Below are 14520 nucleotides of genomic sequence, written 5' to 3'. Positions count from 1 at the left end.
GGAGGGTTGGGAGTGGTCACCCTTCTTTGGGACTGGCTGAATGACAGCAATCTTCCAGCAAGAAGGAAAGGTACAAGTTGACAGACAAAGGCGAAAGAGTTTGCCTAGGCAGGGTGTAAGCACAGAAGCACAGTTCTTGAGAACAACAGGAGGGACCCCATCAGGCCCATATGCCTTGTTAGTACTGAGGCCAATGATGGCAGAAAATACATCAACTGAAGAAATTTTAATGTCAGCCATGAGGAAGTCAGAGGGGGGAAGTGTTGGAGGAACAGCACCGGAATCGTCTAAGGTGGAATTGGAGGAGAAAGTCTGTGCGAAGAGATCTGCTTTATCAGTAGAAGAAATAGCTACAAAACAATCAGAGTAGAAAAGAGGAGGGAAGGATGATGAGGTAAAGTTGTTAGAAAGATTTTTGGCAAGGTGCCAGAAGGAGCGGGAAGAATTCGAATTGGAGAGTCGAGAGCATTTAGTATGGATGAAATTATTTTTAGTAGAGTGAAGAACAGACTTAGCACGATTCCGGGCAGAAACGTAAAGATGACGTGATTCAGGGGTGGGTTGTCTCCGGTACCTTTTGTAGGCCCTCTCCTTGTTGCGGACAGCATTAGAACAAGCGTGATTAAACCAAGGCTTTCTTGCGTTAGTCAAAGGATATGAGAAAGGAATGTATGCTTCCATGCCTGAGAGAATAACCTCCGTAATGCGCAAGGCACACTCAGATGGCTCCCGGCTGAAAGCAATAATCATTCCAGGGAAAATCAAAGAAGTACTGCCTGAGGGCCTCCCAGTCCGCGGCTCCAAAATGCCACAGACGACGTTTCCCTGGAGGGTCCACAGGCCGTACCAGAGTGATAGGACAGGTTAAGGTAATAAGGTTATGATCGGAGGAGCCCAACGAAGAGAAAAGATTAATAGAGTAAGCAGAAGGATTAGTTGTGAGGAAGAGGTCAAGTATGTTGGAGCTCTCTCCAAGGCGGTCAGGGATACGGGTAGGGTGCTGTACAAGCTGCTCTAGGTCATTAAGGATAGAAAAGATGTAGGCTTGTTCACCAGGTGGATCCATGAAAGGAGAGGAGAGCCAAAGGTGTTGGTGAACATTGAAATCTCCTAGAATGCAGATTTCAGAGAAAGGAGAAATGGATAGAATGTGTTCCATCGTAAAAGTAAGATAGTCGAAGAATTTTTGATAGTCAGTAGAATTAGGGGATAAGTAAACAGCACAGATATATTTAGTCAGAGAATGACAGGAAAGCCAAAGCCAGAGTGTAGAGAATTCAGAAGAATCAAGTTCAGGAACACGAGAGCAAGATAAGTCGTTGCGTATATATACACAACAGCCACCTTTGGCTTTGAAATGAGTATAGAGAAAGTAGGAGGATACAGAGAAGGGTTTGCTGTCAGTTGCCTCAGACAGCTGAGTCTCAGTTAGAAAAAGAAGGTGAGGTTTAGAGGAGAGGTGGTGCTCAACAGAGCGAAAGTTAGAGGAAAGGCCGCGAATGTTGCAGAAATGAAGAAGAAGAGAGTCAGACAGTGGGTCCAGGCACCTCGAGTCGTCACCGGGAGAGGGGCGGATGGTGGGGGCATTTATGGTCCCCCCCCCTTGGGACTCCGAGGCTTGGAGAAGAGTCGCCATTTTTGTTGAATTTTGAATAGGAAGTGTAGTGTGTACTGTGCATGTAGTTTGGTGTAGATAGAGAAATTTGTACTGGAGAGCATGCTGGCCTACTCTCTGTGTAACTGAGACACTGAAAAAGTTCAACAAAGGGGGATGAAAGAAATGTAATAGAATCTTGTCTAATTTCTGGCACATATGAAAAGAATGTAAACATGAGCTATGGTCATTTTAAGTGTGATAAATTGTTAACTGAATTAATTTTAAAGCAGTATCCCCCAGACTAACACGTGATTGTTCCCTGTCATCTCCTTGTGGTGTAGTCACACTTGTGTGGGACACACCAAGCATTAATCCTCTAGGTCTTAAGTTATGCAGCAGTATTTATCCCCTCCTCCCTCCCCCCTCTCCCCTTCCCCCTCCCTCCCACTCCCCTTTCCTCCCCTCCTCCTCCCTCCTCCTTTGTCACGTGCATTTTTTAGATTCAGGTGATCCTTTGTTGTGTTCCACTCCCTGCTGCAGGTGACCCTAAGTTAAGCTGCAGGTAAAAATTCAGGTCATCCATTGTTCTGTGTGCCACTACCTGCTGCGGGTGTGCATAAAAGACCTCTACCCTTTACGTTTCTGTCTCACTCTGAAGATGTAATATGCGAAAGTACTCACTGTCGCTCCTTTCATTTCTCCTGTGGTTAGTTTGCATATATATATATATATATATATATATATATATATATATATATATATATATATATATATATATATATATATATATATATATATACATATATATATATATATATATATATATATATATATATATATATATATATATATATATATATATTTGTATATATTTATATTTATTTAGTGTGTTTGTTTATTTATTTATATATAATCTATGTATTCATTGATTTATATACTGTACTTCAATTTGATGAACAATCGGTCGAAAGAAATGTTACACCATAGTTAAATGTTGAACCATTAAAGTCTAGGCCAGTAGGTGGCGCGGATGCTGCACTCTGTGATTGTTCCTTAATATTATGCAGGGTGTCCCAGGAGTTGACAATACTAATTGAACGACATTATTCCTGGGGTCATTCTAAGACTTAAATGTCCAGTCAACATATGTCGGATTCGCGACAGTGACGGAGTAAATAGAATTTAAATTTACGCATGGTAATGGGAGAAATTATTCATTACCAGCCCTGGGTGCCAAACTGTATGCTATTCATGCTATATTTTTGCTGAGAATTGCCTAAGCAATTATCAACAAATACCCTGTAAACTATCATACTAAAAAATAGACACTGAAGGTATCTAGGATGGGAACCAGGAGTGGCAATGCATACGTTCTCCTATTACCATCCTTCAGATTCCAGTACCCTTGACTCAACCAATGTTGTGAATTTGACATAGGCTTATTGAATATTTATGTCTTAGATGACCTCAAAGCATCTCCTGAAATTAGCACGTTAAATCCTAGGACACGCTGTGTAATCACTCGATCAGCAGACATCAGTGCACGTTTTGACCGAAATAACTTGACACCACAGGCCAAGGATACAGCAAAATGACCTCCGATTTCTGCTTTGTAAAGACGCCATAAACGGCCTCCTTGCGACATTACCTAGCTCGTACTGTTAACAAATACATTCAGATTATAAGAGATTCGTTTTCTTGTGGCATCATGAGCTCTTAGTGGTCATTTAGAACAACATTTCTTTATAGGAGCCAATTCAGATCTCCAACCCTTCCACCCACCCTCCTTCCTGTCCACTCATCCGTCCTTCACTTGACCCTAGAAATTTCTTCCCGCATTATTATTATTATTATTATTATTATTATTATTATTATTACTAGTACCACCACTACTACTACTACTACTACTACTACTACGACGACGACGACGACGACGACGACTATTACCATTATTATTATTATTATTATTATTATTATTATTAATTATTGTTCTTGTTCTACTTATTCTTTTTTTTTTTCCTGTTATTGCCCCAGGTTCATCTGCACGGTAACCGGTGGACTGCAGGGTGGTGTTGGCCTTCTTCTGCAGTTCACAATCACTCTATCGAGAGATAGTAATGGAGCTGAGGGACGTGTGTATAAACAGGCACCTGAGCTATTTGATTTGGTGCCACCACGTAAAGGCGTCCCCCTCCAGGCGTCCCTTAATGAGAAGAATTAAGAAACCTTTGATTTTTTTAATTGTTACTGCCGTTGTTGTTATTCTTATTGCTTCCCCCCCCCTTGGCTGTGCAGGCACGTCGACCACAAGCAAGCAACTGCTTCAGTGAGGTCGTCCTACATACAGTGCATACACGGTGAAGAAATCTGGCGTCCTCTTTTGATACACAGCACCTTAACAGGGTAGGATCAGGGTCCTTCCCCACGGCGTGGTGCAGGGAAATATGAAGACGTTTGGATACCGGGTGGACGCTGAAACTGCTCCACCCAGGGTACACACAGCCACCACCTGTAGGCTCCTCGTCAGTGCTGCCCTTATTCTTGTTGTAATTAAAACATGTTCAAATAAACAACTCGTTACTCCACAACACCGTAAAAATTCTGACATCGTTGGCTGCTGATTTTGAGTGCCAGTCCGCGTGCCAAAGAAGACAGTGCAGATCCGCAGAACTTTGGCCTTGCTTGTGTGTGAGGTGCTGATAGAACAACACTAAAAGACATCCTCACTGACATACTTGATTTTGAATATCATGAACACCACACTAACATAAACACCAGCACTAAACAAATCACAAACACGACCACATTATCTGAATTATAATCACATGTCATGGTACACATCAACACATGGTAAAAAGCACAACAACATGGTCATAAACACCACCACGTTTTCGTAAGGGATCAACATATGGTCCTCAACACCAGCACACTAACACATGGTCAAATAGTAGAGCCACCTGGACATGTATACCAACACCTGGCCATGTGTACAGCGCCATATGGTTATAAAGCAACACCTCACAGTCGTAAACATTAGTCACAACAGCACATACACGTTCCTTATCTCCTGGTTTGTAAAAAATTCCTTCCTATTTTGAAACGCAGACCAATTACCATGATTTCTATTTGCAGAGGAACCTAGACATGATGAATTTGTGCACCCTCGCTGAAGCAGCTGTGGCGTCCACCCGGGAGCCAGATCTCTTCCTATTTCCCTGTTCCTCGCCATATGAAAGACCCTAGTCCGACCCTGATAAGATGCTGCCTACCACAAGGGGGCGCCAGATCCTGTATGTACTCTACTGTACATTCAAGACGGCCCCCCAGAGCAAGATACTTACCTGTGGTCGACGGGTTTGCTCGGCCAGAAAGATCAGGATTTACAAGGAACAGCAACAGCAGAAACAGTTATTATTTTTTTTATATCACATAATTAAGCACATCTCAGTCGAAGAAAAGAGTACGTAAGTGTGAGAGACTGACGCTGTCACATGTACACGTGGGGAGCGACTTTGACATTTTGAATAAGTGGTGACAATGGGAGTGCATATTTAAGTGCTGACTAGGTACGTAGGCCAACTTTTTATGTCCAAACTTTCATAACTGGGGTGCGGTTAATCTTTTAATGTAAGGCTTGTTGGCATCTTTATATTTATCTTGAGACTACCAGATTAAAGAGAGAGGAAGCTGGGAGGAGGCCAGGGAATAAACAGGGAAAAAAACAACTCATTACAAGGGTACAAAGAAAAACGTGCTTTGAATGTTGAAGGACACACAGAATGTAAAGAGTTGAAGCAGAGACAGAATATAAGGAGGAGTAAAAATCGCTGGTTCATCGTGACTCTCTCTCTCTCTCTCTCTCTCTCTCTCTCTCTCTCTCTCTTGGTTGCTGAGCTTGACAAGAGAGAATCACGAACCTCATGGTAGTCACGAATAAGTGCTGTGGAAAGTATGTACACCCACAGCACTGCATTATTCTGCCACTGAGCTACGTAAAATAAGCTGCGACGGGACATAACTCTAAGTCAAGTTAAGGTAAAAGGAGTGCAGGGATTAAAATTATGCATCCGGCAGTTCCCATATATATAGTCTTTCTGTTTCATTCTTTAGATCTCGAGAATAAGGTAATTAATTTGATAATGGTGTTGGAGACGGGAGTTTTCATGTGATGGCACGGATATAACTGGATGGTGGAGCTGTCTGGTAAACAAACGTCCGTCATCTCTCTCCCTATCCCCCCAGTAGATGATAGTGGACTGCAGGAGGAGGGCAGTTTGAGCCTGCTGCCCACTGGTTTCACGTTTAGATGAATTTGGAGTTACATCTACTACTACTACTACTGCTACTATTGCTACTACTGCTATTACTACTACTACTACTACTACTCTAATTCATTCTGCCCAATTACCAACTTTGGTTTTATTTCCTTGCTCCCTCCAGACGCTCTTATTTAACTTAGGCGAGGTTTTTCAGACAGGAGAGATTATAGCCTTCATTAACCCTTTCAGCGGCAGAGATCCTTCCTAAGCTGCAGCAGTTCGTCTGGAGGAAGCAAGAATAAACTGTCACCGTACTGAGGAAAGTTTACCCTATTTTGGCACTGTTTTCTATCATATCTTATTCCAGCTGATGCCAGACCAATATATTCAGTTGGGAGTGAGTCACAGTAGCCTGTGAGCGTTAATACCTACACCATTTAATTCTCATGGTCACGGCTTCTTTTTTATTAATTTTTATGCTAATGCCAGACAGTTTTATTCAGGTAAATCATAAGAGCCTCGGTGTTCAGTTCATTTCACACAATACTGTGTTATGTCAGTAGGATTAGGTTAGTGGTTTATATCAAGAAATATGAGGAACTTTCAAGAAATTGAGTGTTATGCCAAAGGATTAAGTTAATGTTTTTATCTGAAGATGTAGGGAACATTCTGAAGATTTCGGCACGTCTTTTATTTTCCTTCTATCTTAGGAATTAGCCCTTGTCGGTACTGTTATTGCATAATGTTAATTTAAGTAGTTTGTTGCACGAAAAAATGTGATTCTTTCCTAGGTTCAGAACATTCTTGGCTGCGCTAGTAGTGGGAGCGAGAGGCGGGGTATTTAAAAAGAACCATCCCACATCTAAGTTCAGTCTAGTCAGTGAGCCAGGGAGTAACAGACCGTTAGTTTGTGTGTGACAGCAAGTCAGTGAGAGAGAGGCAATCAGGCAGTGACAGAGAGACAGTCAATAACGGACATTCAATGAGCAGTGAGACAGTGAACAATTAGCGAGACAGTCAGTGGGTCAGTGGCAGATAGACAGTGACAGAGAGTCAGTGACAGAGTTAGTGGGTCGGACAGTGAGATCTAATCAGTGAAGGACAGAGTAATCAATCACAGTTAGTGAGTGACAGCCAGCCAGTCAGTGAATGGACAGTCAGTGAGCAGTATTGAGTAAGAGAAAAGTCACATTGTTTTGCAAGTGTACCTCAGCTGTGCCTAGGAGGAATAAAACCCGGAAATGTTCAGCAGACTTTGATTAACCATCTGACTTGTCTACACGTACTCGACAAATCTCGAATCTTGTGGTGTCACAGTTGGTGTCAGGAGTGCGATCCATCTTGAGAGATAGAGATGCTTGGACACGATGCCAGAACAGCGGATGTATTGTACCTCCAGTAGATATATTCCGGGTGTTGAAAACAAAGCAAAGAAAGTGAACAATATGTAATGAAGAACTAATGAAATACTGTGAAGAATAGGAGTATTATAAAGGAGAAAAGAATGATGAAAAACAAAAGGATTATTATAAAAAACAAAAGAAATATCAAGAGGCACAGCTATAACAGCAAGAGAAATATCGAGACTGAAAGAAATATCAAGAAGCACAACAAGAATAACAAAAGAAATATTAAGAAATAAAAAAGCTCAAGCAGAAAACTACACAAAAAAAGAGGAACTGTTAGGTGGGCACAGACAGGAGCTTTGCAGGCTGTGTCAGGAGCTGCAAGATAGGACCAGGAAACTGAAACACCAACAAGAGGTGGTGTATAGCAAGGTAGACAGAATGAGTAATCAGGTAAGAGAAGTGATGGAAGAGGGTTCCTGTATAGTGGAGGATAAAATGAGAAGTGAAATACAGGAGGTGAGTAACAGGGTCAAAGTCCCTGAACAGTGTTTGGTTGAGGGTCAGCACTCAGCATACCTCTTAGGTGCCGGTGATAGTTGCACAGAGGGGGATGGTGAGGCTGAGGGAGTAGCATTCCCAAAGGTCGTTGACACAGGATCAGAGAGACAGCTGGAAGTGGTGAGGCATAGACAGCTTCTAGAGATTTCACAGTGGCTGTGGGGAGTTACAAGACACTACATTAGGCTTGGTTTGCTAGTGGATTTCAGGATATGACTGTAAGGAAAAGAGAGAGAGAGAGAGAGAGAGAGAGAGACCCTGGCTGTGTATGGTGCCGACACTGAGGACCCCTGCATCCTGGGCTTAAACTCCCTGGTGTCCTGCTGCTGCCTGCTCGACTTCCATTCGAGGTAAATGCAGGTATTAGGAAGGAGTGTTTTGCTGAGGGTCATGGAACATGGAAGTGTACTAGTGATGAACAGACAGACTACAACTATCCCCTCTGAGTCAGAGATGCTGCTGCCCTGCAAAGTCCATGGCATGCTGCACACTGACATGCAATTGGTAGAGCACAGTAGACATGGCATGACAGATGAGGGAGTGATGGTGGGCAGGACCTTGGTTGACTCCATGGCAGAGGAGGTACCTGTTATCATAGACAACATTTCACTTCATCCTAAGAAGATACATCACAACACAGTTGTGGGGTTGTGCCAAGAAGTTGATCAAGAACCACCGAGCAGTGCACGCAAGAGGAGCACAGTTAACCCGTGGATTGCGCAGTTATTTTATTTTTTTTTTTTATCCCACCCCGTGGTGTGCAAGAAATGAAGATTTTTTTTTTCTTTTTTATTGTAAACTAGAAGATAAACATCCAGGGTATCATCTGGTGAAAAAAAATAATAATCTCTCTCCGTCTTTGCGTAGGGTCATGCATAAGTTTATGTAAAGGAGTAGTGAAAAGATGAAAAAAGAAAATTGTTTTTGCTTTTGTTTATAATACACTTGAAGATAAACATCCCGGGCATCATTTGGTGAAAAGAAAAAATCTCTCTCTCTCTCTCTCTCTCTCCTTCTTTGTGTAGCGCCATGCATAAGTTTGAGTAGGGGTGGAGTAGTTAGCGGTGATGCACGGCCAGCACAGCCTGAGTTGTGGCTCGCAATGGAACGCTACCCAGCCTGAGCTGTGGCTCGCAATCCACGGGTTAAGCTCTCTCAAAAAAATATTTTACCACTTGTGGGATCTGTTTTCCAGGAGTGCCCAGTGTCTGGAGAAGCTACTGATGGAGCAGCTGAAAAGGATCATGGTGAATTACGCTGATGTATTTTCCACAGGAGATCTGGACCTGGAATACAATGACCTGGTGGAACACCATATCAACATGGGGGATCAGCAACCGATAAAGCAAACCCCTCAAAGGGTAGCTCCAGGCTGCCATCTGGAAATGGAGAAGGTGATGGAAAATGTACACCAACAAGGTCTAACTGAAGGATGCAACAGTCCATGGGCATCTGCAGTCGTCCTGGTGAAGAATATGGATGGTTCCCAGAGGTGCTGTGAGGACTACCAGGCCCTCATAAATGTCACCATCAAGGGCTCCTACCCTCTGCCAAGGATGGACAGCACCCTTGATGCCCTGGTGGGAGCGAATTGGTTCTCAATGGAGAACCTGAAGTCTGAGAACAACCAGGTCAAGTTGGCAGATGCATACAGCGAGATGACGGCTTTCTCATATGGCCAGGGACTGGCAGGCTAAGGCCGAGCCCTCCAGGTTGTGTAATGCTCCAGTGACCTTCGAGCGTCTGGTGGAAAAGGTAATGGAAGGACTACATTGGAAGATAGCCCTGATCTACCTGGATGTTGTGATAATTTTTGGCAAGACCATCAAGAAGGATTGGAGATGCTGTCTGATGTCTTTGATCGATTCAGAACTGCACACCTTAACCCGCCAAGTGCCGGAGCCGTACAGGTACGGCCGTGCCTGTGTCTGCGGACAGTGTTGGAGCCGTACCTGTAGTCTGTAATTGCAACCGGCGTCATCACACTAATTTTCGTATTTGGGTGGAGATGACTGGCATGGACACTCATGCACCCTTCCTGCATCTGTGTCCACTTCCTATATCATCTATATATCCAGCAAGAGTGTCCTTGGCTCGAATAGCATAGTTACCGATGAAGAAAACGAAATTCTCCTACCTCAACTCAATGGGTGTCGACGGCGGCCGATAAAGTCTATGGGCGTTACTCCGAAGTTTTCATCCGCCTGCTCGGGAGAATCGACCTCAAAATCGACCTAAATGGCTTCTGTGAGTACTTTTATGGTTGTTCTCCATGTTTTCTCATCATTTCTAACCTATCTAGCAAAAAAAGTCGACAATTGGTCTGCACAACAGTTCCATGAGGGTCCAAAGTCTGCTAGCGCACGGCAGGTTAAGCTTAGTCCCAAGAAATGTTGCCTGTTCTGCATGGAATTCCAGTATCTTGGACACATCATGAGTGAATCAGGAGGGTGCGCTGACCCACAGAAGGTAGCTGCTGTAAGAAACTGGCCAGTGCCAACCAGTGTAACGGAGCTGCAGATTTTCCTGAGTTTGTGCTTCTACCATCACCAGTTTGTAAAGGACTTTGCCACCATTGCACCGTCACTACACCAATTCATGAAAAAGGGACACAAGCAGGACTGTGAAAAACGGGGGAGGGGTAACTGAGGACAGTCCCTGGAGTCCGGGCCCGAGGGGGCCTGCACCCTCCAAGATAGTGTTATGAAGGAGGAAAATAAAACAGAGAATAGTTCACTCTATAATGACATTTCATTTCTAAAGAAAATATATAAAAGGAAGTAGAAATAGTTATATTTAAACACATACACACAAGGCTACGTGTAACATTTACAGTACACAGTCGTGAACTACTGTGTGTTTGTCACACTGAAAGGGGCTGAGGGCTATACGAGCAAACAGCCTCTGACCCGCTATCTTCTTTTGTTTTAACCTCTCACAGAGTTATCAATCAGTCAGAAATATATATCCATAAACAAATACTCGATGCAGTATACTGTATTAGGTATATGATACCTGAAGCTATAAGCATTCCAGTTCCTCTGGGGGAGGCGGTGGCAGAATCGGTAGAGAGGCGGCCTGCAGTCCTAGTGGACCCAGGTTCGAATCCCGGCTGAGGCAGGGAACAGTTTAAGGATTTGAACTTCTTGAAAAAAAAACACACACACACACAGGCTCTTCAGATTTAGCAGATAACCCGCCGACATGTCATAAAAGTACCCCCGCAAATACCAGTACACCAGTCCTGTATGAGACAGCCCTAGCATGTATGCAATATGGATGGTGGGCGTTAGCACCGAAGTGGTGACATGTGGATATTGTAGGAGGACTACTGGACCCCAAGGAGGACTACTGGGACTTGGGAATAGGTCCTGAAGCCTTTGCCCAGACTCGTACACGTAAAAAAGAAAAAAAAAAAGAAAAAAAAGGAAAGAAAAGAAATCGTTTGAATCTGGGTGGGCTTCCTGGCTCAGCTTACCAGGGGATACAATACACACACTAAGTCAGCTAACGCATCGTTTTCTCATATTCCAGGTGTTCCCACAATCTACAGACAAATAATAAACAAATAAAAACTGTCACTAGCGTGACAACCGCACAGTCGTCATACTCACCCTCTAGAGTTCACCACGAATTGACACGTCTCAATTCGTCTTAATTGCATACACTTCCATAATACAATATTTATGCAATATTGTTCAGTATTAGATTACTGCCTACAGTAATATATACTTAAAATGTATAAATAAATCATCCACTTCACACAGTACCCTAATCAAAGATGCCATATGTTCTACGAGGTGCTATCCAAAATTTTCTGGACTAATGCTGTATAAAAGAAAACGCACCATAGCTCCTATTGGCTGCCATCACCCTTGAAGCAGTTCCTTTGCTCATTGATACCCCAGTTCCAGCACTTCCTCCATGGCTGGAATGCTCCCTGGAAGTCCTTTTCAACGAGAATGTCGAGCACCACCTGCTGTTCCTTCTGGATGTCCTCAGTGGTATCAAAACGACGCCCTTTCAGTTTGATCTTCATTTTGGGAACAGAAAGTAGTCTCGGGGCCAAATCCGGCGAGTAAGGAGGGTGGGAGACGATAGCCATGTTGTTCTTGGCTAAAACTGCTGAACGTTGAGCGCATTGTGAGCCGGGACGTTGTCATGGTGAAGCAGCCAGTTGTCCTGCCAAAGGTCAGGCTGGGCGACGCCTTCTTACATCTTGACACAGTTGCCGCAAAACATCACAGTAGAAGCTAGATTTGACAGTCTGGCCAGCTTGGACAAATTCTTTGTGCACAATACCCTTGATGTAAAAAAAAAAAAAAAAAAAAAAAAAAAAGATCAGCATGCTCTTGACATTGCTTTTCATCTGTCTGGCTGATGATTGACCAGCCCTGAACTGCAGATGCCACTGAAACACCTGTGTCCAACCAACTGATTGCTCCCAATCACTTGTTGAATCATTGCCTGGGTCTCTGTTGTATCTTTTTCTGAGATTCACACAAAATTTAATTCAAATTCGCTGTTCCATTTTATTTCAATCTCGAAAATCGCTTCACGACACGTGCAGGACAGCGAACAATGGAACATCACTAATCCCCAGGTCTGGCTAGCTCCACGCCGCGTGGCACACAGACTGACTCACTACACACTGACTGACTGAGTGTGCATGTTAGTACCGCCACATAGAGCTGCATCGCGCTACTACAACCCATTCAGGCATCACGATCCCAGTACAGAAAATTTTGGATAGAACCTCGTATAACCAACCACATATTACCATTTTTTCCTGCCATATGCACTCTGTCTTCCAGACTTAACATCCAATGCTACCATCTCTCAGGACTCCAAGTCTTTTTGCCACTCACCCAAGCTTACCAGAAATAATTTTTTACAGGGTTCGGTTTATAATGTCTGCTTTGTCTGTCCCTTCCCTGCTGGTTCGACCTATCGCATCCCGAGGGTCGGTTGTTGGTTTCTCCCTCGTATGACGTTCTGTTCATCCATTTCTGAAAAACAAAAATGGATCCAAGACATGCTGTGGTGAACTTTGGCATTGTGTTCCCTTCTTTTTGTCGGGGCGGTAGCTTTCATTTTTTTTTATTTTTTATTACAGTGGAAGTAACTGCGATTTTATTTGCTTCCATTATTTCTTCCCCAGACAACTTTAGTGATTATTAGTGACTTCTGTTGAGCTCTCTTTGCACTAACCCTTTTATTCGTTCTGTCCACAGGCTTTATCCAATTTAGAGTGGCATTACTCGTTCTGTCCATAGGTTTTATCCAATTTAGAGTGGCATTACTCGTTCTGTCCATAGGTTTTATCCAATTTAGAGTGGCATTACTCGTTCTGTCCATAGGTTTTATCCAATTTAGAGTGGCATTGCTCGTTCTGTCCAGAGGTTTTATCCAATTTAGAGTGGCATTACTCGATCTGTCCATAGGTTTTATCCAATTTAGAGTGGCATTACCTCCGAAAACGTTGTGGCTGTCGTGTGGGGTTGTGTTGGGTTCCAACCCATATGGGAGTATCAGGGAATGAGCTGGCTAAGGCAGTATCGGCTCGCCCACCATCTACTGTGTGATCCCAGCCTTTTCAGCGTTGGCTGCCTGCATTACATTTTTACCCTATTATTGTTGGACAAGTTCAGTGTTGTTGGCAAGGACGCTGGGAAGCAGTGTGGACTAACGAGATAAGTACCATTTGTGACAAGCTGGGCTCCTTCAGTTACTGGAGCTGGCCTCCACATTGGCCACACCAGGTTCTCTCATTGATATTTAATGGAGGGTGTCCCCCCTCCCCCTTGAAGTGCATGGCTTGATGAATGAGTTTGGAAGTATGTATAAGCAACGGAATCTAAATGTGAATATAGGGAAGAGTAAAGTCATGGTCGAGAGAGAAATGAAATCACTGGACGTACAGTGAGGTTGGATGAAGGGAAAATGGAAAATGCGGGTACATTTAAGTACCTGGGTAGAGTGATGAGTAAGGATGGAAGTTTGGAAGGTGAAGTGCTTGATTGGATACAGTAAGGAAGAAAGGCTGTTGGTTCTTTGAAAGCAGTGATAAGAAACTGGGAAGTGTGCATGGAAGCTAAAAAGTCGGTGTATGACAGTACTGTGATACCAACTCTAACGTATGGTAGTGAAGCTTGGACCGTGTTAGAAGTACACAAGTCAAGAGTGAGAGCAGTGAAAATGAGTTATTTGAGAGGAGCATGTAGAGTTACCTGGAGAGACAGACTGACAAATGAGGAAGTGAAGGAGCGTTGTGGTGTGGATGTGAATGTGATAGGAAACGTCAGGAGAAATACACTGAGGTGGTTTGGCCATATGGAGAGGATGGAGAGTGAAAGACTAACGAGGAGGGTGTATGTCAGTGAGGTGGAGGGGGGGAGAGGGAGGGAGAGGCCAAGGCTGAGATGGAGGGATGGAGTGGAGAGGTATATGAGAGAAAGGGGTGTGAGATGGGAGCAGGGCAGTGAAATGGCCGGGGACCGGGTGACATGGAGGCGATTTGTTTGTGGCCACCCCTTACGGGATGAAAGTGTCTGATAGGCAGATTGTGTTCCCTTACGTTTCTCTGTGAAATCCCTGGTCCCCTTGACTGTTCAGCAGTTGTTGGAGTGGCCTAGTCTTAGGGATTTGTGTCGTTGGTACTTCTCCAAGCACCTGGCGAGTGACCAACTGTACCGTCTATCGTCGGTACTTGTGAGAGGTGCGTGTTGTATGAGCCAGGGAACTTGTGCAGGCAGCC

At 43.8% G+C, this 14520-nt stretch overlaps 1 protein-coding gene across 1 annotated transcript; it reads left to right on the top strand.

Moving 5' to 3' along the window:
- Nucleotides 1-9604: 9604 nt before the first annotated feature.
- On the top strand, nucleotides 9605-10412 carry LOC145393384 (uncharacterized). Its single transcript, XM_080267480.1, has 2 exons — nucleotides 9605-9673; nucleotides 10182-10412. Exons 1-2 carry the CDS (start codon nucleotides 9605-9607, stop codon nucleotides 10410-10412), a joined length of 300 nt encoding a protein of 99 aa, XP_080123606.1.
- The last annotated feature ends 4108 nt before the right edge of the window (nucleotides 10413-14520 follow it).

Source organism: Coenobita brevimanus, chromosome 24, assembly GCF_032717465.1.
Source record: "Coenobita brevimanus isolate Jiangsu-jjx chromosome 24, ASM3271746v2, whole genome shotgun sequence".
NCBI lineage: Eukaryota > Metazoa > Arthropoda > Malacostraca > Decapoda > Coenobitidae > Coenobita > Coenobita brevimanus.
The sequence above is the reverse complement of the archived record's forward strand: the minus strand, read 5'-3'. Positions and strand labels throughout refer to the sequence as shown.

Excerpts from the sequence above, each read along its gene's own strand:
- LOC145393384 (XM_080267480.1), top strand. The coding sequence starts at position 9,605 with ATGCTGTCTGATGTCTTTGATCGATTCAGAACTGCACACCTTAACCCG. Across the intron at positions 9,674-10,181 it reads CAAGTGCCGGAGCCGTACAG|TATCTTGGACACATCATGAG; the intron begins GTACGGCCGTGC and ends ATGGAATTCCAG.